The sequence below is a fragment of the Cupressus sempervirens genome, chromosome 6 (assembly GCF_028749045.1).
Source record: "Cupressus sempervirens isolate cs-2001-9-10 chromosome 6, ASM2874904v1, whole genome shotgun sequence".
NCBI lineage: Eukaryota > Viridiplantae > Streptophyta > Pinopsida > Cupressales > Cupressaceae > Cupressus > Cupressus sempervirens.
Window position 1 is genome coordinate 545,076,018 of NC_143123.1, and position 27,463 is coordinate 545,103,480.

A 27,463-nucleotide genomic window follows, 5' to 3' on the forward strand; every position below is an offset into this window, starting at 1 on the left:
ATAGATCCATAATTATAGCCTTAAATCCCACAAATGGAAAAACTTGTACTTTGTTTATTCCTCAAGCAGAAAAAGAAAAGAAAAGTCTCACGAATCTGGTTAAAAGGCTCAGTACAGAATTGAGTATACGAAATAGGATCTGCAACTATATTACTGTGTTTTCTCTGAAAAGGTGTGGAAATTCTATAAGAATGAATATTCTGAGAGGATCAGCCGTTACCTACTTTCTGGCTCTGGTTTTTGCATTGACGTTTGTGTTCGTCTTCAAGCGTTGGGTATGAATCTGATCCCTTGTTAATTGCTTTTGTATCAGAAATCTGAACCATTTTTGGAGTTAATTGAATGTTTGGGTTGGTTTTTATTCTTTTCAAAGATAGAGAATTGCAGTTAGAAGTTGTCCTCTGTAGAGGTTTCGACCATGGTTTGAAAGATTTTGTGTTTACAAATAGATAAAAGTGAAGGTTTTAAAAGTTCCCTTCGTATAAAGAGAAAATTCTTGTAAGATTACCTATCAATTAATGATACGAAGAGCACACAAGTCAATCATCCAAAATATTCTGTAAGGTAATGGGCTCGGCTATCCTCCCTACAAAACACCCTAAAAATCAAACTGTTTTTTAGATCGTCTAAAATATAGTGATCCTTTTCTAATATTTTTGTTGTTTTCCATTACAAAACATGAAGTCTATAAAGAACAAACAAATGTTAAACATTTCAGAAAAATCAGTTTCTAATTTTTAGTCAACTGTACATTTTGGAGAGAGGATACTTACAAAGGTTCCTCTAATTTTAACTATACTGTTGTTGAAAAAGATGATAGATATGTTGAAAAGATCTATTATATTTGGAAATCATAGCCTTGCATTTAAACTTAAAATACCTTAAATCTTTTACAAAATTCTAATATTTAGATAGTAAAATTATTAAAGAACCATGATCTTTACCAATTAATATTATTTTAATGGGTAAGTGCATACACGAATTGTTAAATAAGTTATAATAGATATTCTATGTAGCTAGTCTACCTTGACTTAGGGTCTGTTTGGTTCGTGGAATTTAAAAAATCCGGGTTTCTACAAACCTTGGTTTAGCCAAAACAAGGTTTTGTATATCTTCATTTTGATTTTTGGGATTTTACTGAAACTGTTTGTTTCACTCGGAAGATGTGTGTGAAGAGACATTTTTATGCGTAAGCTTGGAGTTGAAGGCAATTTTCAAAAAGTAGTCCAATTTATTGTTTTTACACTCCTTAAAAAACCAGGTTTTGATTTTCAATTTCTACTTTTTTTAGGAAGTTGGAAAACTTGATTTTGAGGCAAAATTGGAAATCCCTTATGCTAATTTCATTTTGCAAATTTTGAAACAAACGCACAAATTTTCAAATCCAGATCTTGAAAAAGCCAATTCCTGTCATCTTCCACGCCGTTTGACTCCTGGAAAATGACCACTTTAATTTAAATCAGCCTATATGACCATATATTAATTTCCACAAATAGACCGATCTGCATCAAAGGTGGCTCAAATTCTCTGGTCAAGATCAGCTTATTAAATTGACACGTCTACGGCTAAAAACCTCAAATTGGTGGCCCAAATCAGTGCGAATAAACCGTGGTTTCGTTTACTAATTAAAAATTAATACCTTGTGGCAACCGTAGAATAAGAAACGGGATCGATGATATACATAATCCCCCCTGTAATTACACACAGTAAGCGCATGTAGATCCATAATTATAGCCAGAAGCCCATACAATGGAAAAACTTGTAATTTGTGCATTTCTTCAACAGAAAAGAGAATTCACACCTGATAGAGAGATCATACCGAGAATCTTGAGATTTTATCCCGAAGACTTCGTGAAATTTGTGACGAAAGTGCAGTACAATTTTCTGAAGAATTCTCACGGGTTTTTTTCTCAATTTCTGGTGGGCTTTACCTTTTTTATCTGCCCGTAAACCGATCAAACAGCTCATAGAATTAAATTAAATTAAATTACTGTATCCCCTCTCCGAAAATCTGTCGATATTCAGCGAGAATGAATGTTTTGAGAAGATCAGCGATTGCCTGCTCGCTTACTCTGCTGTTTGCATTTACATTTGTATTCATCTTCAAGCGTTGGGTATGAATTTAATCTCTTCACGATTTTTTCTTTTTGGTTTTCGGAGTTAATAGGTACGAAATTAATCTCTCTATATTTTTTGGCATTTACGGACTTAATATCTTCATGATTGTTTTTGGTTCAGAGATCTGGTTTTTTTTTCAGTGAATTGAATGTTCTTTTGGATTTGTTTTATTTTTTCCAAAGATACATGCAGTTAGAAGATGTTTTCTACAGAGGTTTCAATCATAGTTATGGTTTGTTGGGATAAAATGTTCAAAGTGGGGATTTTAAAGGGTTCCTTTATATAAAGAAAATAATTTCATAAAATTATCTATTAAGTAGTGATATGAAGAGTAAACGATTCAGAATTAAATATATTGAATGGAGTTTATATTTGTCTGCTTTTCAATTGTTTCAGTATAGTTAATTATTAAAATTTAAATGGGTATTTAGTCTGTTAGTGAAGTTAAATGTATCTAAATTGGTTTACCAGAGATCAAATCTAGTTAAAAAAGACATGATGTTCTTAGTGAAATTAAATGCATCTGAATTAGTTTATAAGAGATTAAATCTAGTTGAAAAAGCCATAATGTTCCAAATAACTTTGACATAATGAATGACGATTAGTCTTTAACTTCGTCTAAAAGATCCAAAATTACAGATGCAATGAATTTCATATAGATATTGAAATAGGGTTCACAAGACAATATCTAAATTTGAATGGGTGTTTGGTCTTTTAGCCAACACGCGATATTTATGTAATCCCTCAAATAGGGTCCACAAGTTATTAGTGGTGGTGCTATTATATAGTAATCATAAAGAGTCAATATCAAAATTCAGATGACTATTTTGTCTTTTAGTTAACTTGGATGACTCTAAATTAGTTCAACTGAGACAAAATCTCCAATAAGATATGACTTTCCCAATGAATCTTAGAATGAATACCCATTAATCTTTAAATCTTATTGTAAAAGGTTTGAAAACTACCTATGCAAAAATATTAATATAGCAATTGAAATAGGGTCCTCAAATAATTAGTTACATCAGTATCGTATAATTATCAAAAGTCTACAATTAAATTCAAAAGGGTGTTCCGCCTGTTTGTGAAGTTGAATGAATCTAAATTCATTCATAGAGATCAAATTTAGTATGAACATGAGTGTTTATTGACCTCACATTAGTATTTATATGAACATTATGTTCATATACTATCTCTAGACTTGAAGATTAAAATTTAAATTAAAAATATATTCATACATGGTGAAGTTCTTTGGAAGAACTATAGGATAAAGAATTCTAAAGAAAAAAGTTGTGAAGATATTCAAGCAACTTATTAAGGTACAATAACTCAGGTAAATGATAGATTAATTTCAAGGTAGTTGTTATTTAAGTTTTTCTTAATATCATTCATATCAAATATAGGAGCTAAAGCAAATATCTATTTTAATATAGAGAAAGTCTGAACAAGTAGTTTATGATAAACGATACTACGTTCACCAAAAATTCTTAATTTGATAGAATTTTAATCTCAATTATTAAATTTTACCAATGTTTATACCATGAGTGGTCCATTTGAGTATTAATTGAGTATGGTTGTTATAAAACTTTTTTATGTGAGCACTCCCATTTTATTTTATAATCAGAACTAGAATTTTCAACTAGTGGGGGCACAATAGAGGTTCGAGCCATCCTCATAGTAATCATTATGTCAAAGTATACACCCCTCCTTGATTTCTCTCATACCAAATTCTATATATGCATGTATCTATTGACCTACTTATGACTCCAAAATCCTTATAGCTCTCCCAACCCCTTATCTACATCCACCCCCTTCATAATCCTTCTACCACATCTAAGTGCTTCCTTATCATGAACCATAGTGTTGAACGAGCATAGCCTACCATTGGTCCATGGTCATCAAGAGACTTTATGTCATCCATTTAGGTGATTGCAATGGGGGAAAACTCTCTCTCTAGAATTAGGATAGATCAATGTTAGCATTCAGCCACTCATTGCAGGTGCCTACTCCATTTAACAATAGTGATGCCTGCATCATTAGCATGTTATAGTTGCTTCAATCACCAAAATAATTTGATATTACCTCCAAAGTTTTGACCATAAAACCTCTCCATTAGCAATAATCATAACCACCATTCTCTTGCATGGACATAACTAATCACACCCAATTCATTTCTTCATTGATTAATTGTGTACCAATATTTTATTATTTCTCAACCCATATTAGTATATTACTACATCTCTTGTTAATCATAATGATAATACTTTATGATTTACAATTATGAATCATAATTATTTAAACCGATCTTCTCCAATTTTGTTACCACATATATTCATATATGTTAGTTCTTACTAGGTGTCTATAGATGTAGAAGGTATCTTTAGCCAATAAAGAGTCGAACTATACCTAGGTTATATAGTAAGGAAATAAAATAAAATTTGATAACATTATCTTATAATTCTTTGGAGTATTCATAATATCTTTATATTTGTGAGTTCAACATTTAACACATCAATATCTTGAGGTTGAAAAAGTTCATTTTTTTTCCAATCAAAGTCGCACGAATCTGGTTAAAAGGCTCAGTACAGAATTGAATACACGAAATAGGATCTGCAATTATATTACCGTGTTTTCTCTGAAAAGGTGTTGAAATTCTATGAGAATGAATATTCTGAAAGGATCAGCCGTTACCTACTTTCTGACTCTGGTTTTTGCATTGATGTTTGTGTTCGTCTTCAAGCGTTGGGTATGAATCTGATCTCTTGTTCATTGCTTTTGTTTCAGAAATCTGATTTTTTTTTGGGATGAGTTGAATGTTTGGGTTGGTTTTTATTCTTTTCAAAGATAGATATTTGCAGTTAGAAGGTGTTCTCTGTAGAGGTTTCGACCATGGTTTGAAAGAATTTGTGTTTACAAATAGATAAAAGTGAAGGTTTTAAAAGTTCCCTTCGTATAAAGAGAAAATTCTTGTAAGATTACCTAGTGATACGAAGAGCACACAAGTCAATCAAATAGTGAGATGAAGAGATAACAGTTCAGAAATCTATTTATCAGAAACAATTTAGAAATCGAAAATATTCCTTAAGGCAATGGGCTTTTTAAATGGCCTCGGCTATCTTCCTTACAAAAATACATTAAAAGTCAATAAAAAAATTTCAGATAGTCTAAAATATAGTGATTCTTGTCTAATTTTGTTGTTGTTTTCTATTACAAAACATAAAGATCATAAAGAACAAATGATGAAAATTTCAAAAAAATCTATTGTCTTCTAGATTTTCTGACTTTTAGTCAACCTTGTATAATATAATGGAAAACATTTACAAAAGTTCCTCTAATTTTAAGTGTCTATACTGTTGTTGAAAAAGATAATTGATATTTTGAAAAGATCTATTATATTTGGAAATCACAGCCTTGCATTTAAACTTAAAATTCTTTAAATATTTTACAAAATCATAACATTTAGATAGTAAAATCATAGAATCATGTTTAACGTGTCTATTATTTTTATGGGTAAGTGCATGCATGAATTGTTAAATAAGATATAATAGATATTCTATGTAGCTAGTTGATCTTGACTTAGCTACATTTAGATATCATCCTTCATTATTTTAACCATGTTATATTTTTCATTGATGTACAAACTTATTAAAGATGCATTTAGAGTGTCCCTAAGTTTAAGATGAATAGAAAGTGCCCATAATACTATATAGTCTAGTGCATTAGTCCTCATACTTCTAAGTATATTGATGGACTCATTTTTTTCCTTTCTTGATAACTCATATACTTCAAGGTACTTAATTGTGTTCTAGCATTGTGGACCAACCATTTTGTGACCCAACATAAACATGCCAGTTATACAAGTAACTTGAGGGTGGAAAATATTTCATGTTTGTGAATGCGTCCAAGATTATTTGTTATTGCTCTAAACTTTTAGTTAATTCTAGCTTTGTTTTTCTGTAAATAGAATATACAGGAGCTTTCAAGGGGACTACAAAAATATTATAGTTCAAAACTATTCTTATATATCTATAAGAACATGTTTCATCAACTAATATTCTAGTTAAAAATACTAGTACAATCAATATCATAATAATAACAATAATAAACCTAATAACAATAATAAACTAATTAGGTCAACATATAATTCCATTTGATTTGACACCATTGAAACATGACAATCTAAAAATCAAAGTCAAGTAATATGACAATTACCTACTACCCAATATTCTCACCTAAATTGAAAAGTTCTACAGAATACTTGACCATAACCTTTACTTCCTCGTCCTCTTCCCCTCCTCCCACTACTAAATCCATAATAATAATTATTATTATTATGAAAAGACTTCAATATTTAGTTCCACTCAAGATATATTATTTAATACTTGATCTTGCAATACACACCCAAATATAAATCTTAAAACCTACAACTTTCAATATAATATATTACCTTTATACAAAGTAATAAAAAACACATTAAAAGGGAATTTAATCAATTACATCAGTCTAAATTTAGGTCAAAGGGACTCCATAGGTAGCCTATGGGACCATATGTATGTTCTTTACAAAGTTATCTCGCTTGCTATGCATTTGCCTCAAGGTACTAGCAGCCTTGTATAGTTTGGTTCCTACAAAGAGTTGGTGTAACTGGCCGTGCTCCAAAGTATCTTTTTTTTACCTTTCATGTCTATCTATAGGTAGTCTTTAATTTCATGGCACCACATGACATTGAACTCTTTCACATAGTGTGTCTTCTTCATCCCTATTTATTTTGTCCACATGACAGTGTCAGCACATAACTCTTTACTCTTTACCCCTTCATTTGTATTGGGACCTTCTAGAAGGTCAATGTCCCACTTTATTATTCAAATCAGCCTATATGACCATATATTAATTTCCACAAGTAGACCGATCTGCATCAAAGGTGGCTCAAATTCTCTGGTCAAGATCAGCTTATTAAATTGACACGTCTACGGCTAAAAACCTCAAATTGGTGGCCCAAATCAGTGCGCATAAACCGTGGTTTCGTCTACTAATTAAAAATTAATACCTCGTGGAACCGTAGAATAAGAAACGTGATCGATGATATACATAATCCCCCCGGTAATTACACACAGTAAGCGCACGTAGATCCATAATTGTAGCCAGAAACCCATACAATGGAAAAGCTTGTAATTTGTGCATTTCTTCAACAGAAAAGAGAATTCACGCCTGATAGAGAGATCATACCGAGAATCTTGAGATTTTATCCCGAAGACTTCGTGAAATTTGTGACGAAAGTGCAGTACAGTTTACTGAAGAATTCTCACGGGTTTTTTTCTCAATTTCTGGTGGGCTTTACCTTTTTTATCTGCCCGTGAACCGATCAAACAGCTCACAGAATTGAGCACATGTAGGAGCTTTAATTAAATTACTGTATTGTCTCCGAAATTCTGTGGAATTTCAGCGAGAATGAATGTTCTGAGAAGATCAGCGATTGCCTCCTCGCTTACTCTACTGTTCGCATTTACATTTGTATTCATCTTCAAGCGTTGGGTATGAATTTAATCTCTTCACATTTTTTCTTTTTGGTTTTCGGAGATAATAGGTATGAAATTAATCTCTCTATATATTTTTGCATTTACAGAGAGAATGTGTACGGACTTAACATCTTCATGATTATTTTTGGTTCGGAGAGTTTTCAGTGAATTGAATGTTCTGTTGGATTTGTTTTTGTTTTTTTCAAAGATGCATGTAGTTAGAAGATGTTTTCTACAGAGGTTTCAATCATAGTTGTGGTATTTTGGGGATAAAATGTTAGAAGTGGGGGTTTTAAAGGGTTTCAATCATAGTTGTGGTATTTTGGGATAAAATGTTAAAAGTGGGGGTTTTAAAGGGTTCCTTTATATAAAGTCAAGAAAATAATTTCATAAAATTATTCATTAAGTAGTGATATGAAGAGTAAACAATTCAGATTCAAATATACTGTATGGAGTTTATATTTGTCTGTTTTTCAATTGTTTCAGTACAGTTAATTATTAAAATTTAAATGGGTATTTAGTCTGTTAGTGAAGTTAAATGTATCTGAATTAGCTTACCAGAGATCAAATCTAGTTAAAGAAGACATGATGTTCTATATAATTAGTCTTTAGGAAATTAAATGCATCTGAATTAGTTTATAAGAGATTAAATCTAGTTGAAAAAGCTGTAATGTTCCAAATAACTTTGACACAATGAATGACTTAATTAGTCTTTAACTTAGTCCAAAAGATCCAAAATTACAGATGCAATGAATTTCATATAGATATTGAAATAGGGTTCACAAGACAATATCTAAATTTGAATGGGTGTTTGGTCTTTTAGTGAACACGTGATATTTATGTAATCCCTGAAACAAGGTTGACAAGTTATTAGTGGTGTTGCTATTATACAGTAATCATGAAAAGTCAATATCTAAAATTAAATGACTGTTTTGTCTTTTAATTATCTTGGATGGCTCTAAATTAGTTCAACTGAGACAAAATCTCCAATAAGATATGACTTTCCCAATGACTCTCAGATGAATGCCCATTAATCTTTAAATCTTATTGTAAAAGGTTTGAAAACTACATATGCAAAAATATTAATATAGCAATTGAAATAGGGTCCTCAAGTTATTAGTTACATCACTATCGTATAATTATCAAAAGTCTACATCTAAATTCAAAAGGGTGTTCCGTCTGTTTGTGAAGTTGAATGAATCTAAATTAATTCATAAAGATCAAATTTAGTTGAATAAAACTGAATGTTCTAAAAGATATCAATAAAGTCTGTTTGTGAAGTTGAAAGAATCTAAATTAATTCATGAAGATCAAATCTAGTTGAATAAAACTCAATGCCACCCTTAAACATCACACACTAAGGGAAGAATTAGACTTGTGAAAAAAAGTCAACATTGACTATTTAACACTTTTGCTCTACGAAATAAGCTTAGTGTGTGATGTTTAAGCCAGCCATCCTTAAACATCACACACTAAAAGAAGAATTAAACTCGTGGAAAAAAAATCTAAAAATTGCATATACCATCCAATCTCTTCTCAACCCACGTAATCATATTACATTCTATAAGAATCTATACTCTAGAAATAATATTCATATAGAATTTTGTTGGGTAACCCATTTTTACTGTTTATTTTCATTGGGGATCTGAATCATTATAATAATATGAGACATTGATGAATTGAAATTGCAAAACTGTGTTGCAGTCAGAGGAGCTATGGGAGGAACAGGCAATTGCGGCAAGCAATCTATACCGCCCAGAATTCAATCCAAACAACGAGAAAGAATCCGCCACAATCTGGCAGAAGATAAGCAAAGCCAAGCAGAGCATAGATTGCTCCTGCAAAACCTCCCAAATATCCTCCATTTTTCCTAAGTTTGCATTACCAAACAACAACAAGAACCAATCCAGTGTTAATAATAATAACACAGAAAGCTGCCCCTTTTATTTTAAGTTCATTCGGGAAGATCTGAAGCCGTGGGAAAAGGCAGGAATAACGTTGGAAGCAGTTGAGAAGGCTAAAAGCAAGGCCTCATTCAGAGTTACTGTTATTAATGGAAGATTGTTTGTGGAGAGTTTTCATCACTGTTTTCAGACGAGGGATTTGTTTACTATATGGGGATTTTCTCAATTATTGAAGATGTATCCGGGAATGGTGCCTGATTTTGATCTCATGTTTAATTGCAACGATAGGCCTGTTATTCACAAGGATCAGTACATTAACTCTCAGCCTCCGCCATTGTTTCATTATTGTGGGAGCGCCAATACATATGATATTGCTTTTCCTGATTGGTCCTTTTGGGGATGGTATGTTTCCCTTACCTTTTTCCCTTTTTGCTTGAAATTGCTATTTGGCATAAATATATGTTTGGAAAAACTAGTTAGAAAATTATATAATTTGTTTTATATATCATTTTAGTTTTTGAATTGTAAATTATATTGGTGTTCAAAGATATACTATAATAACAAGGTTTTAAATCAACAATAAGATATATTATAAAAGCACAAAGAGATAATATGAGGACAAGTTGAAAGCATGTTGTTAAAGAAGCTCAAAGAGATCATTTAGTGAACAACTTCTTCTCACTCCTTTTCTTAGGATCTCAAAACTTTCATCAAACAAAATACCATGCCCCTTACATTAAAGGCAATGTTGTTCTTGCACTTCTAGCTTCTAGTTGTTTTACTAGTTTCAACTTTATTAAGACCTCCCTTCCTTTTCAACATGTTATCTTAGCGAATAGTAGTGGCGTTAGAAAAGTTCTCAATCATAATCCATTATTACCCTTTAAAATATTTGGTTCACGTTATCTTAGTTTCTATCTATTTGAAGAACCTTTCTTTTCAAATTTGTTAGTTCTTCAACAATTTAGCATCCATCCTATAATTGGTTATAATGGTCATAGTTGAAATAACTTGTAATTTAGTTTTGGGGTTTGTTACCCATTGATTTCTTGGTGCAAAATCTCCAATATCATGCTAATTCCTTCATTTTCCATCATAAATCATTTCAACATGTTGTGTTGGAACAATTTGACTTGTTGTAATAAACCCAACATATGCAAAACTACAACAATAGTTCAATGGGTTCACTAGCTTTAAAAAGAAACTTGATTGTCCTAGTATAGATATGTCATTCCAAATGCTTGGAAGTATTCCAATCTATCACACCATAATTAAGGTACTCTTGAAACTCCTTATAGATGAGTAAGTGATTACAAATTAATCATAAACACTAATTTTTCCCAAACATGCCAAGACATGGAGGGGAGACTATAGGAAACCACCTAAAACCAACATCTTTAAGAAACCAAGAAAACATGCATGAAGGTGTTACCGCATTGATTCATAATCAAACATATGATAATGTTACTAAGTGACAAGTTATAATGCTTTGATTCATTTAGGTCTTCTAGAAGTAATTTCTAAATTGTTTTCTCACAAAGGAAAATATGTTAGTATTCAATTTAAGTACTGACATGAGCATTTATTGATCTCACATTAATATTTATATGAACATTATGTTTATATATATCTCTAGACTTGAAGATTAAAAATTAAATAAAAAATATTTTCATACATGGTGAAGTTCCTTGGAAGATCTATAGGATAAAGAATTCTAAAGAAAAATTTTGCGAAGATATTCAAGCAACCTATTAGGGTACAATATCTCAAGTAAATGATAGATTAATTTCAAGGCAATTGTTATTTAAGTTGTCCTTCATAGCAAATATAGGAGCTAAAACAAATATCTAGTTTTATATAGAGAAAGTGTGCACAAGTAGTTTATGATAAAAGATACAACTTTCTCCAACAATTCTTAATTTGATAGAATGTTAATCTCAATTAATGAATTTTACAAATGTTTATACCATGAGCGGTCCATTATAATTAGAACTAGAATTTTCAACTAGTGGGGGCACAATAGAGGTTCAAGCCATTCAAATAGTAATCATTATGTCAAAGTATGCACCCCTCCTTGATTTTCCTCATACCATTTCTTATATATACCACTATTTATTGACCTATTTATGACTCCAAACTCCTTATAGCTCCCAATCCCTTATCTACATCCATCCCCTTCTATCTTACAATCCCTTATCTCTCCACCCCCATTATCTCTTTGGATGGATTCCTCCTTATCTCGTCTGATGGTCCTCCTTATCTCTTCATCTCCATATATCTCCTTGACTATCAGCTTCATAATCCTTCTACCACATCTAAGTGCTTCCTATCATGAACCATAGTGTTGGACAAGCATAGCCCACCATTAGTTCATGGTCGTCAAGAGACTTTATGTCATCCGTTTAGGTGATTGCAATGGGGAAAAACTCTCTCTAGAATTAAGATAGATCAATGTTAGCATTTGGCCACTCATTGCAGGTGCCTACTCCATTTAACAATAGTGATGCCTGCATTGTTAGCATGTTATAGTTACTTTAATCACCAAAATAATTTGATATTACCTCCAATTTTTTTACCATAAAACCTCTCCATTAGCAATAATCCTAACCACCATTCTCTTGCATGGACATACCTAATCACACCCAATTCATTTCTTAATTGATTAATTGTGTGCCAATATTTAATTATTTTTCAACCCATATTAGTATATTACTACATCTCTTGTTAACCATAATGATAATACTTTATGATTTACAATTATGAATCATAATTATTTAAATTGGTCTTCTTCAATTATGTTATGACATATATTCATTTATGTTAGGTCTTACTAGGTGTCTATAGATGTGTAAGATACCTTTACCCAATAAAGAGTTGAGCTATACATAGGTTATCTACTAAGGAAAAAAAAAAAATTTTGATAACATTATCTAATAATTCTTTGGATTATTCATATTATCCTTATATTTGTGAGTTCAACATTTGACACATAAATATCTTGAGGTTGAAAAAGTTCTTCTTCTTTTTTCAGAATAGGAGTTGTGATAACTTTATTAATAAAGGAAAAGGATATCTAATCTATTAATGAAATTTGATAATGGACTTCAACTAAGTCAAACATCTTATGGTGTTAAATGCAGAATCTTATACCATTTTATCACAAGTGTAAAATCTCAAACCATTTTAAAAAATAATAGAATGATATCAATAGCCTTGTTAAACTTTTCTCATTCTATTTATATACATTTAAATTTTATAGAGAAAATATATAGGAATGTGCATAGAGTTTTCTTGTAAAGAAATTTTTACTCATGCTAGATATTTCTTATTTGGAAATTTAATATTTATTTAACATTAAACAAAATTTTCACTCTTAAAACTTGAGTAACTATTTGTACATCTGCTTTATTTTAGCTTCTATTTGTTACACTTGTTTTTTTATCAATAAAAGGTAGAAGCATATATATTGTTGAAAATATGAGGAAGCCAAGGTTACTGGGAGGCGAGGGGGGCGGGGGGGGGGGATGAATCAGGAACCAATAAAACTTCAACTTATTTCACCAATTAATCCTTCATGAAATATTCTAATCTAATTGCATGCATGAAAGAATTAAAGTAGTAAAACATTCATAAAACTTTGACACAAGATATGGTGACCCAAAAACCTTCCAAATAGAAAGTAAAAATAAGGTGGGAATAATACCCACAAGCTTTAGTACTACTATATAAAGTTGGCCAGTTAAGGCTTACAATTGATCACTTATGATGATCTGCCTTGTTAGGAGCAATAAGGACTGTTAGGTCCACCTTGTTAAAGGATTTACAAAACATACAATGAAGTATGCACTTGGTAAAGAGATTTATCAGACTGTTAAGTCTACCCTATTAAAGGATTGATAAATCTTTGGTGTCCCTTATATTGTGTGTAGCCCTCTCAATTCCCACTTTTGCTCTTTATATTTGCTTCATACTTACTTGTTTAGATATGATACAATTCGTTATATATATATATATCCAAATCACAAATCATCAAAGTTGGCTACAACATAGATTTCCATCAAGATCACAAAGTTGGCTCAACTATTGGCACTCAAGTCCTGAAGACAAACTTGGTGAGGTTCTAATACTCAACAACTATTTTCAACACTTAGCATCATCATGTAGTCGGTAGACGTAGAAGCTTGGTTCATACTAATCACTTCCAAGTAGCTTGAATTCAGTCAACACTTGTGTGACTCGGTGAACACTATGGAACTTGGCATATAAACTGACTCACTTGGTTAACACTGTGTGGCTTGGTCAACACTAACACTACGAGCTCAATATAAACTTAATCACTTGGTTGACACTCCTTGGCTCGAAAGTGATTAATACTTCTTGGCTCGGTCAACACTGGATTTACATCACTAACACTATGAGCTTGGCAGACACTGGAGAACACGATTGACACTATGCAACTTGTTTAATACTGTGAAGCTCGGTTAGCACTATCACTGATAAACTTGGTAGATACTGCTCTACATGAATTGAATGTAGATTATGAAACTTGATAGAAACTATAGAACTCAGTAGCAACTATATATAGACTGCTTGGCTCGGTAGTGGCTTAACCAATTTGACTAAGTGTGAGTCACTAATAAACAAACTTGATCTTAATGTCAACAATCTCCCTCTTTGGCATTAGTGACAAAAACACTTATCAATCCAAAACTAAGTACTCAAAAATTTTAGGTCAAAACATTCTTTTTATCTCCATCTTGTGTCTTCAACTCAGTAACATACTCTGTTTTTGAGATTTTTCAAAATTTCTTTTGTAAATTTTTTTTTTTGATTATCTATACATGTATTTGTATAATATTATGTTGCTCCCCCATACATATATCACATATATACCTCATACTATACTTTTCCCAATACTCTTCATATATGCATTCATCTTATATTATACTTCTCCCCCTTTTTGACATAAATGCCAAAGGTGTATACTACATGTTGAAGCCAAAATGTGACAAGAAGTCAAGATGTACCTTCAAAATCAATGCTATTGTCTTGTCCCAATTTTCCTGTAACGCCTTGCTTACATGTAATGCAATAAGTACTTCTACTGATAACTCCATCATGTGATCAACTATGGATAAGTTATTGGCATGGATGAGTGACTTGGCATGTGCAATGTGTTTCTACAATTTATCCATATTTGGGAGAATCATGCCTTAGATATCTGCAAGTGTGGCCCTTATTTTGGCTTCTTTCCTTAATAATTCTACTTGCAAATTTGTCAAATATTTGATCTTTGAATAGTGAACAGAACTATAGCTTGGGTCAAGTGACAACTGGTGTGCATTTGCCTTTAAGTCTTCATCTATCTTAGATAATTTTTCCTTGATTCCTTGGGTAAGATAGATGTATCACACAACTTACTAAATAATAAAGTTACATTATTTGAAGAGGTTTCCAATGAAGTGAGAATAGTAGACAATTCTACTTGATTTATTGCAATTTTTTGTGCTAGTTATTCTAATACTTTGTTCTCAAATTTCCTTTCTACTCTTAGTAGCAACTTATCTTGTCCATTTAGATCTTCATTGAATTTCTGGACAACTTTTGCTAATTGAATCCAAATAGGTTGTACTATCAACCTCAATACTTAGTGCACCTACAAATATGTTCTTTACATCTTCAAGCACTTGGGTTTCCCTGCTCTTCTATTTTCTAAGCTTTTGTTGCTCAGCTCTCTTTTGCAATAATTCACCCATGATGTTCATTTCATCAGGATTTAGAGTAGAGATATCCCAATCCGGGATAACTATATCCTCATCTAGATCAATATCTTCTTCTTTACCCTTATCCTTATTTGAAACTTTAGTACTTGATTGAGACATGTTCTCAACTATCCTTGTACTTGCTATATACACATTTGGAATTGTAACAATAGTAGAAATAGAGGGCTAGCAACAAAATTAGATATGACACTAATAGTAGAAATACCTTGTTGCTGCATTATCAAATTTGATGATGGTGGGACTTATTGCTCGGTAGATGAAGTGTTGATCACTTTAGTCAATATGGTACTCAATTAAATAGGTGCAAAGATTGGTTGGGTGCTTAGTGTTATAGTGGTTTCCACAACCAACTTGGCAGAAGCTTTCTCAAAGCTTGATAGCATTAAAGCTTTGCCAAGAGAATTAGGAAATGAGGCCATCACTATCGCTACAATCTTTTCTTCATCAATTTATCAATACTCTGAATCTCAGGGAGATTTTCCTCTATAGCTTCCTGTCCTTCCTCCTTATCATCTAGATTTACATCTTTTGTTTCTACATCTTCTTCATCATCATTGTCATCATCTTCCTTGTCATCTTGATCATCTTTATCACTGAGACTCAGTATGAGTTGCCTCAAAGTCTATTCAAATATGTCTTTTGTAGTCTTTTTAGCATGCTCCCATCTAGGCTTGATTGCTTGCATAAGCTCATTGGGAATTTGTTGTACAAGTTGATAAAGAGAGTACTTCCATTTATCCAATTTTGTCATCATCATGTCCTCAACCTACTTTTTCTCATCTACATTTATGGTTTCATATATGAGAGATTTGTATTTTTCCATTCCAATTCCTCTTTCTATTTCATTTAATTTTTCTTGAAATGTACGTGGAGGCTTTTTGAAAATAATTTTCTCAACATCCTCTTTACCTAAATTCAATTTCTTCCTAGATTTTGGTGCTCTTCTTGTTAATACAGTAGTAGATGACTTAGTAGGTTTGGTTATGATAACCTTACCTTTCCTCCTTATAGGCTCTTCTTCCTTAGACTTTGTTTCTTCTACTTCATCCTTTGCTTTATGATATTGTTAGCTCTGGCTTTCTTTTCATCTTCAATTCTTCCACTGTTCATACAGTTCTTGGCAAGATGTCCAAGTTCTGTACAAATAAAACATCTTCTAGTAGTGTCCCTTTTCCTCATGTGATGTTTCACACAATTTGCTCCAATGTGCCCAAATTCTCCATAGTAGTGGCATCTACACCATGTGTTGTAGTCCCATCCAAATATAGCTTTTACAATTTGTTTTGTTGGATTCAATATCTTGGTTTTTCATTTAGAATATTTGTGTCCTTGTTTCTTGCACTTGTGACATTACCTTCAAACTTAGGCTTCTCCTTGTATTGACTGCAATTGTAACACTTTCCATTGAATTTTGCTTTACCATTATTCCAATATTTGTTTGATGTATGACCTAACTTACCACAATGATTACAAGTAGGCCTATGATTCTTTTGAGCTCCTTGCTTGGATGATTCACCTTCTTTTGTGTATCCTATTCCAACTTTGCCTTTTTGTTTGTATTGACTTTGCTCATTCAATTGATTCATGTCTTCTTGAGATTTCAACATTCTTTCATTGGTTTGCTTTTTAGTGTTTAGATCATTCTGCAGTCTTTCATTCTCTAATCTTAGATTCATGATTTATTCATTTGCATTAGTGAGATGATCAATGAAATCTACCTGTTGAAGGGATAGATGTTGAATTTTATTGATCTTTCCCTTTATCTCTTCTTTGGCTTTATCTTTTTTCTTCCATGACTTCATATAGTCTTACTAACTGGATTTCTTGTTCTCTTTTTAGCTTTCTAACTTATTCTTGAAGATTGGACTTCTTTTCTAATAGGTCTTTGATTTCTTCATCAACTTCATTTGAATTTCTTTCTGGGAAAATATCTTCAATTCTTTCTTCATTTCAGAGATTGTCATTCATTTGTATTACAAGATCTTTTCTTCTTTTCAATGATTGAGAGAGTTGCTCTTTTGCTTTCTTTAGTTGACCAATGGCTAATTCTAAATCCAAATTTTCATTGTCAATAGCCTTATCTAGCCTATATACCTACATTGCCTCTAATCTTTGCTCAAGCTACTAAACTTCTTCGCTGAGAACCACAATGCTCTAATACCAATTTTTGGAAATATGAGGTAGGAAAGGTTAATGGGAAGGGGGGTGAATCAAGAACCAATAAAACTTCAACTTGTTTCACCAATTAATCCTTTATAAAATATTCTGATCTAATTGCATGCATGAAAGAATAAAAGCAATAAAACATTCATAACACTTTGACACAAAATATGGTGACCCAGAAACCTTTCAAATAGAAAGTAAAACTAGGGTGGGGATAATACCCACAAGCTTTAGTACTGCAGTATAAATTTGGTTAGTTAAGGTTTACAATTGATCACTTCTGATGATCTGCCCTGTTAGGAGCAATAAGGATTGTTAGGTCCACCTTGTTAAAGGATTTACAAAATATACAATGAAGTATGCACTTAGTAAAGAGATTTGTCAAAGACTGTTAAGTCTACCCTATTAAAGGATTTGACTGATGCACCTGTTAGGGTGAACCAGTGGCTGATCTCTATTCTGCAACTTTGATTTGCTAATTGAGATTCCTTTGAAATGTGAAGATCACCTTTCCGTGATAGATAAATCTTTGATGTTCCTTATGCTACTTGTAGCCTTCTCAATTCACACTTCTACTCTTTATATTCACTTCATACTTACTTGTTTGGATATGATACAATTCATTACATATATATCAATCCAAATCACAAATCATCAAAGTCAGCTACAACATAGATTTCCATCAAGATCACAAAGTCGGCTCAACTGCTAGCACTTAGGTTTTGAAGACAAACTTGGTGAGGTTTTGATACTCGACAACTATTGTCAACACTCGGCATTGTCATGCACTCGGTAGATGTAGAAGCTCAGTTCATACTAATCACTTCCAAGTAACTTAAACCTGGTCAACACTTGTGTGACTCAGTGAACATTGCGAAACTTGAAATATAAACTGAATCACTTGGTTGACATTGTGTGGCTCTGTCAACACTAACACAGTGAGCTTGGTATAAATTGAAGCACTTGGTTGACACTCCTTGGCTCAGTCAATACTAGATTCACATCACTAACACTGCAAGCTCAGTAGACACTGGAGAACACAATTGACACTATGCAACTCGGTTAATGCTATGAAGCTCGGTTAGCACCGTCACTGATCAACTTGGTAGATACTACTCGACATGAACTGAATGTAGATTCTAAAACTTGATAGCAACTATAGAACTTGATAGCAAATATACATAGACTGCTTGGTTGAGTAGTATTTATTGAGGTTAGTAGTGGCTTAACCAATGTGACTAAGTGTGAGTCACTAATAAGCAAACTTGACCTTAATGTCATATATATATATATATATATATGTCAACTGGTAATACCTCAATTATTGTGGTGCATATAGGGGGTGAACCAGCTAAGCCCTTACTCGTTGGATGCAATAACAACTATTAGATGGATTTTAAAATCCTAACCCAACTAGTGTATATATATATATATTAGTCAACTAGTAATACCTCAATTATTGTGGTGCAGACAAAGATACCCCATCATGAACCATCTAAGCTCTTACTCGTTGGATGTAGTAACAACTATTAGATACATCTTAAAATCCCTGCCCAACTATTATTAATGCCAACGCCATATAATAGTATATATATATATATAAAGTTAGAGTAGTTTAATGGAGTCCCCATCCCCATAGTAATAATTTAGTTGTGTGATCAATCTTAGTGCTTCAAATAATTCACCATAATGAGAACTTAGAACTGAAAGATAAACATTAATGCACAAAAGATACCAATACCATAATATATAACACCATTTTTTTGCATCGAAACCCCATTAGGGGAGAAATTTCAATGGAGATCAAACACACTAGATAATGTACTAGTACAAAATAACCTATTATAGATAGAAGGGGAATGCACATGCACATTCCTACACACTTTCTAGAGACCATTGTTCAAAGACATAAAATGGAAACAACCTTGAGTGAAATGATTATGAGACTATAAAGGAAACAATCTTGATATGGAATATGATCCACTATGGACAACAATATACTAAATTATGAAATTTGACTAAGATCATCTATGATATGAAAATATAGCTCCAATGAAGTACATCAACTCTTTCTCAATAGATTCCACTCGTACCTCTTATCTTTATCTTTGATACAAATTATCTTACACTTTTCCTTCATTTACTAATTGCTCTCATTTACATGAATAATTTCATATTTATATACATTACATATATATAAACAAGGTTGGCCTTAATCATGAGCTTGATTATGAAAATAAATTACAATAATCAATATGATCCAAGACATGTAGATTAAGACATAGCTAGGACCCAAACAATTAATCTCTAGCATGTTGTGATCCTTTAATCAATCTCAAGATCCAAACAACATGCTATCTCACAAAGTAAGCCAAGAACACACAAACACACTTCAAGAAGTCTTTTGAATCCAATCACATAGCTCAATGCTATCTAGCAACAAGAATAGGTCACCATTAAGAAGAAACAACAAGCATAATGAAATATTGTACACCAACAATAGTAATGTATCTCTATCTTAGAATCCATGAACAACTATGTATTATGCATCATGACCATCAAATAAAAATCTCTATCATCAAAGAAAAAATACCAAGTCTTAAACATACCACTAGGTTAGCAAAAGAAAATATTGCACAATTAATCTATATCGATCCATGATTTGCAACATTAATATCTACATAATAACTAGAAGAGCCAATAAACCATATTCTCATCAACACACTGTAACTCACTTAAATTATAATTTCAACCATTTCAATCCAGTAATGGTCATCTATATATTTCCAAGCAATAATCTACAATTGTGCAAGATCTGATACTCAATACATAAACCATATTGATCCAATATCTCTATTGTACAAACTAAGAAAATTGTTAGGAAAAGAAATATGTTGATATCATTAAAAAAACACTAATGCTAGCACATATAGTTCAATCTCTTTTGAAAAAAGCAACATTATCCCAACACACACTCCCTTGGGCCTCCTTTAGCTCCCAAAACTGTTAATTTCCTTCCCTTCTTTTTAGTTTAAATTTCACTACAATCTAGCTTTAACATCCCTGAACTCATTTTTCAAAATCCCAAAGGTTGATTCTCATTGTTTAACTCAAAATTATTCTCCTTACAAAATTCTCTATTTTTAGTGCATACACATACTCTAAATGTAGGATTCTACCCCTATTTCTAATTTGAATAAAAAACAACAAATCTTGGATCTAGAATTTTATCAATGTAGGAATGTTTCATTTCCCCTTTTTATATTTCATTTATCTTGTAAGGGTTACTAAAACCATAAAAAATCATAAGAAGCCTCTTAACTCCATAGAAAGGCTTCCATATTCATCTAAATTTGTTAGTGTAAATTATGGCTCTTCAAAATAGAAATTTCCTTCAAATTGTCATTTCTCTATTTCAACATGAGGAATTTACTTAATAAACTTGAATCATAGCATGTAAATTAGTGGTATACTAAAGAATCCCCTTATCATCAAAAAATATTTCCCCAAACTCCATTTTTTGTTACCCCCTTCCAATACTCCCCCACCCATTTTCCTATATAAACCCTCACCCCAAAAAAATTCCCTCCCTTCATTTAGGAAATGTATTGCCACCTTTTTCTGCCCATTTTAGAACATCCAATATGAATGCATGTGATAGTGTATTTCCCCTTTGGTGAAGATCGTATGCATTTCACATAGATAATTTTTTCATTTTATTTCTAAGATTTTATTTCTTATTCAAATTTAAAGGAATTAGTCCTCCTAGTACACTAGACTAATTGCACTTTCTCTCTAAGTCTTACATTCTAAAGTTTGTATGCATGTCTCATTCATTTCCTATAAGTTGAAAACTTCTTCATCAAAGGCTAGTTTAGTATTTTTACTTTTTTTTAAATTGGAAGATTCATGGAAGCCTGTTTTCCAATTCATAAATAAAATCTCTATGCTTGCTAATTGTAGGCAATTTATTTAGAATTGCTTTGATTTTTCTCCCAATAATCTTGGAGATTTTCTCCATCCTGAATTAGATATTACAAAAGCCTTTAGATGTTCAATAGTACAATCATGATCTTTTTTATTAGAACCATTAGTGGATCTACCTTTTCCTCTTTTGTTCATCCATGAAACAAATTGAGTCATTTTATGATCAATCGTTACTTTCGTTATCAAACCATCATTCTTATATGTGTCACATTCTATTTTGACATCATTGAGTTATAATTTAATAAAAGATTCTGATGGTCTACTAAAATCCTTCTAGATTATCCTTATCCTCTAATATATCATTATAAATTTTCTAAGGACCTTTCTTTGCAATTAAACCTTCATTACTACGAATGTTAACTTTTGCAAAGATTTGATCTGCCAGTGATCCTATTTTGAGTTTCAACCCAACACTTATGAATGAATCCTTCAATAGTTTTCCTTAGAAAATAATTCCTAAGAGCAATAGATGTGTTTTTCTTAATTATTAAGTCATATCTTATCCTTCTTATATGAGGTTCCCATCTACCACACTTGTTCTTTACTATTCTCAAGTCGTCCTTTACAAAATGTTTAGTGACAATAATGTGACGCATTTTGAAGTCATCCCTTTCCAAAATAATAGATATTGTTAAATAAATTTCCAATAGATCTTATCTACTATTGACCCTTTTATTTGATCTTCTCCTCTCATAAGGAAAATCTATTATGCTTTACGAAATTGTGAATAGCCCAAAATAATTTCCAAAGAAAACATATAGCAAAAATTCACTTGACTCCAAATCAACCTCTTCGAACAAGGTCTTATTTTGAGTTTTTCCATCTTCTACTTCTGGAAGTAAATGAAGGGAGCTTCTAAAGACTTGTAGGTCCCTACAAAAGCCTAATTTTAAATCAACATAATTAGCCCCTTTTTTGTCATTGTTGATTAAGAAATGATATTTTATTTGCAAGTATTTCTCAATAAATTTTCTCCTCCATGTTTAATAATATTTTATCCTTTGTCTTCATATTTTAATGATTCTTTGAATCCAAGCTCCACGTGTAGAAATGATTTTGAGAGAAAAGAGAGAAGTATCCATTAAAAGGAAAGATCTAGGAGGGATATGGAGAATAGATAAAGAAATATGATCTAACTTCAAGAAAATACCTAGTTTGTTCCATATGATCTCTAAAATTTACATGTCACTATATTCGAATAGAAGATTCTAAAATTGTACCCATTAGGAGATGAACATGATGCTATGATCTCAAGGATTGGAGTTGGTAGACAAAGCTTGCTTATACAATCTAGAATGCTTATGGGATTATCCTTTAGTTTTGAAAATCTCTTCACTAGTCTCTTTAGTTTTATAATTAACAATGAAGAATCCCAAAGATTTATCCAAATAAGCAACCTCCTATATTTCCTTCCATTCTTTTTCAACCCACTTGGATTATAAAACATGAATAAAAAGGATTATATTCTAGAACTTATTGATAAGAGCTTGATCGTGTAAGTATTTAGATTTTATCTGCAAAATTTATTTTGAAAAAGGAATTTTAGATTTTTTACTCCACAAGTGAAACCTTGGAGAAAATTCTTTTTTTTTTTAAACTTCATCTTCTATAGCTCCAAGTAATTGGTGCTTTTTTATTTATTGATATAAACATCTTTACCCATTTCTTGAAAAGTTGTGTACAATTGGGCTTCATAAAATTTACCCTTTTTTCCTTCCATACCATGATCAACCTCCTTTCCTTATGTCTAATCTATGATTTGATTAATGTTTATTTCAAATTGTATTTTGTTTGTATTCCCTTTCTATTGGGTTTTCCCACTTTGTCTAGATCCCAAATTCTAAAATTCTGGTATGTGACATTTTTATGGAATCCCTCTTGTTAATTTTATTGGCCTTTTTAGGCTAAAAAGTTCTTGTTTCTACAACCCCATCATTAATGAAGATCATCCATCACTCTCTCTTCCATTAGGCTTTCCTTATATCTCCCTCGAACTAGACCCTCACCTTTTTTTCATATAAACTTATGCATCCCTTGTTATACACAGAAAAACTAATGCCTCTTTTAGGATCTTCTTTCCCATGAGAAACCCCATTTTCCAATGCTTTCCATATGAGGAAAAAAAAACCCATTACTCCATATTGAACACCTTGTAGTCTTCAAAAATATATTCACATTAGCAAGGAACATTTTTTATAGTCTTTCTAGCATATTTGAATCTCCCATCGCCAAACCTACTATACCCAAAACTATCACACCATTGAAAACAATGATCAATGTGCCCTGACCATCTCTATGCTTAAGCAACTAGACATTGATTTTTCCCTAGATCATGTGAGTTCCAAGATCATTGTATTGTACAATCTCTTGCAAGTTCTCAAGCAACTTGAAACTATAGAGACCAAAAGTCATTTTCTTGTTGGACTTCTTTTCTTTCTACCTTTCCAATCCCTTCTATTCTACCCTAGCCAATCCCTCTTATATTATTTTTGTGTCATAAAATTCAAATTTTAAATTTAGGGACTATATATTTGTATGATTGATGAAATTAAATAAATAATATAATAATGGGCATCGTTTAGTTCTACACATTCTAAATATGTTAATGAATTATTTAAAGAAGATAAACTCATAAAATTTTAATACACTCATAACACATGTTGAAGAATATATCTAAATATTACATAACATATATAATTAATTTAAAAATAATTCAAATTATTGACAAAAATAATGAAAATTTAATAATAAAAATCGCAGAAAAAATTTGTTTCTCAATAAATACACTATCATATTAAAAGATATCTAAACTCAAAATTTTGATTATATCATATTGATGAAAACTTGACATGGGTTGAAATACAAGATTAAAAGGTAGTTGCTTGTTTGTCACTAAATTGTAACTAAGTGATGAAAATTTTAAGAAATCTTTTATGGTGATAAGAGACGATACTCAGAAAATAATGGGTTTCACATGTAAACTCATCTTGTTTACTAATTGTGAAAAAAAAGCTATAGATTTAGCGTTTTAAATTGAAACTAGATTGTTGTCCCCTCATTAGACATGTGGGGTATTTTCATCATCAATGTGAATGATTACTTTTTATTTTTATTTTTTTTGCCAAGATTGGACTTCAAATATATTCCCACGAATGTAATATTACAAAAATAAAAAATTTAAGAATCATATGAGCAAGTTGATAAAAAATATTTATAAAAAAAATGAAAAAAATGATAATATAATTATTTAACATTAGTTTGAGAATGAAATAATTTTTCCTAGGAAAATGGCGGTCAAATATTGAAATAATAACCCTGGGATGAATAACTTATTATGCACGTCTTTTCAGGGTAGAATTACAAATACCACCATGGGAGAGATTGGTGCAAGATATTCGAAATGGAAGCCAACGTATCAAGTGGGAAAATAGAGACCCAACAGCCTATTGGAAAGGTAATCCTTGGGTTTCTCCCAAGAGGGAGGACCTTATGAAGTGCAAAAAGTCACCCAATTGGAATGGAAAACTATATACACAGGTAAATAAATTAGGTTAAATATTTCATTCATATATTTTAATTATAAATAATATGTTTTACTTCATAATTCATTATTTTTTAGAAGACATAGGATGTATTGAAGTATCATATAATTTACTTCAAATTTAAATCTTTATCTATCATGGTGTAATTAAAAATTAAATAGTAGATATTTCAAGTAAGCAACATTTAGTTGTTTAAATGTATTTTTTGTGGCACGAGGATTCATTGTTTTGAAGGTTTAAAAGTGTTAAATGTAGTGATTTTCAATAATAATAATAAAATATGGAGAAAAAAAAACATAAATAATGGAAAAAAAGTGCACTACTGTTATACTCTAATAATCCCCATGTTTATAATTATTTAGATATGGACTTATGTTTCTCATCTTTCATCATGTATATTATCATTTTCCACTATAAAAATGTTTCCTTATTAATATTTTTAGTTTGAATTTAAATTTATGTACGCAGGATTGGGGTAAAGAGTCTAAACAAGGATATAGAAACTCCAAACTTTCCAACCAATGCATTAACAGGTACAAGCTCTTCCCTTAAGAATTATTAATATATAAGAAATGGAAAAGTGAATTTTATTATTTATTTTAGTACTTATCCAAAATTCAATTTTATTTTTATCTTCACAAGAGAAATCTATATAGAATACCCGATCTTAAAAGTAATTTCAAGTTTATTTATAAGATAAGATATATAACTTATATACTACCTAAAATAAAATTTCTTATTAAACTAATTTATTCATTTATTAGATTTATATATCTTCTTATCATTTATTTGATTAAACTAGAACATTTTGATTACGACATGTTTTACTAATACATATTTAGAATAATTGGCAAGTATGACTTATTAAGTTGAACTATATTTTTTAAATATTATTTTTTATTTCTTTCTCTACAAAATTTTATCATTCTTTCCTAAATTACATTATCTATTTTTTTTAAATATCTTTATTTAAGGTTTGGTATACTAGTTATTATAAGTGGTAAGCATGTTATTGAGATAGACCATTAAATTGGTCTAAATAGTGTATCACATTCTTTCCACATTTTTGTAAGTGTTTGTATAGAATTATTTTTATTTAATATTTTATAAATAAATATTTGGTTAAATTTGTGCTTTTATAATTGTGTATAGCTATTATTGAGTAAATATGAACTGAAATAAAATATCAAAGTACATTAGATTAAATGACCTTTGATTTGTTTTATGTTTGCAGATACAAGATATACATAGAAGGAAATGCTTGGTCAGTAAGTCTCAAATACATTTTGGCTTGTAACTCTCCAACACTTCTTATAACTCCAGAGTTCCATGATTTTTTCAATCGTGGCCTTATTCCACGACATCACTATTGGCCAATTAAATCAAATAATAAGTGTGAATCCATCAAATTTATTGTCAATTGGGGAAACAAAAACACAAAAGAGGTGAGTGAAATTCCTTACATATTTTTTCAGAAATAGTTGTTTAATACACATTATTTTTTTATTTTTTTTAATATTCTTACATATTCGATGATATTGGGTTACAGTTTAAACTCTCTCTCTCTCTCTCTCTCTCTCTCTCTCTCTCTCTCTCTCTCTCTCTCTCTCTCTCTCTCTCTCTCACTCACTCACACACACACACACACACACACTCACTCACACACACACACACACACATTTTTTATTGATGATGGAGCATTATGGACAATCTAAAATATTATTTTATTTAATATTTTATATAATATTTATTCCTTTAAAAAGATCACACAAAAAGGCTTTGTAATACAAATCTATTCGTTGATTTTATGAATTACACACAACATATCTAATTCCTTTAAAAAGATGTTCTAAATTGAACCAAATGAGAATCTATTCTTAATTCTATTCAATATATTCCCATCAGATCAAAAAGTAGTGCTAAACATGATAATCATCTACACATTTATTCAAAATATTCTTCTTAAAATATATTTATTGTGTTTATTAAAAATATTTTGAAAATTTTGCAGGTGAAGGAAATTGGGATGGCAGGGAGTGATTTCACATTGAATGAATTGAAAATGAAGTACGTTTATGACTACATGTTCCATTCTTTAAAGGAGTATGCCAAACTATTAAAATATAAGCCTATTGTCCCTAAAAAGGCAATAGAGTATTGCTCAGAGAATATTTTGTGCTTTGTAAATAATGCACAAAAATCATATATGAAGGAATCAATGGCTAAAAGTCCGAGTTATTCTTTCCCATGTACAATAGGTGAAGTTGAATCAAATTCAAAAGTTGTTTTAGAATTTTTAGAAAGGAAAAAGGAGATCATAAAGAATGTGATAAAAATGGAAAAATCAAGAAAATAGACATTCAAAATATTTCGAGGGCTTTGTATTTTTTACAATACAATGTAAAATATATGATATTTAATGTTAATTATTATTTTTATAATATTGAAGACTA

General features: G+C 31.0%; 1 protein-coding gene across 3 annotated transcripts; it reads left to right on the forward strand.

Moving 5' to 3' along the window:
- Nucleotides 1-27,463, forward strand: LOC149553402 (uncharacterized). Of its 3 annotated transcripts, none has more exons than XM_089788865.1 (6): nucleotides 1-275; nucleotides 9,336-9,937; nucleotides 24,819-25,005; nucleotides 25,479-25,543; nucleotides 26,245-26,455; nucleotides 27,022-27,463. In XM_089788865.1, exons 1-6 carry the CDS (start codon nucleotides 192-194, stop codon nucleotides 27,364-27,366), a joined length of 1,494 nt encoding a protein of 497 aa, XP_089644991.1. In that variant the 5' UTR covers nucleotides 1-191; the 3' UTR covers nucleotides 27,367-27,463. The 3 variants fall into 3 exon arrangements, with proteins under 3 accessions (XP_089644991.1, XP_089644990.1, XP_089644992.1); XM_089788864.1 differs by lacking the exon at nucleotides 1-275 and adding an exon at nucleotides 4,674-4,861; XM_089788866.1 differs by lacking the exon at nucleotides 1-275 and adding an exon at nucleotides 7,375-7,647.

Bases quoted from the DNA above. Each gene is read 5' to 3' on its own strand.
- LOC149553402 (XM_089788864.1), top strand. From the start codon at position 4,772: ATGAGAATGAATATTCTGAAAGGATCAGCCGTTACCTACTTTCTGACT. The intron at 25,006-25,478 runs GTAAATAAATTA...TTATGTACGCAG, and splicing joins ATGGAAAACTATATACACAG to GATTGGGGTAAAGAGTCTAA. The intron at 25,544-26,244 runs GTACAAGCTCTT...TTATGTTTGCAG, and splicing joins TCCAACCAATGCATTAACAG to ATACAAGATATACATAGAAG.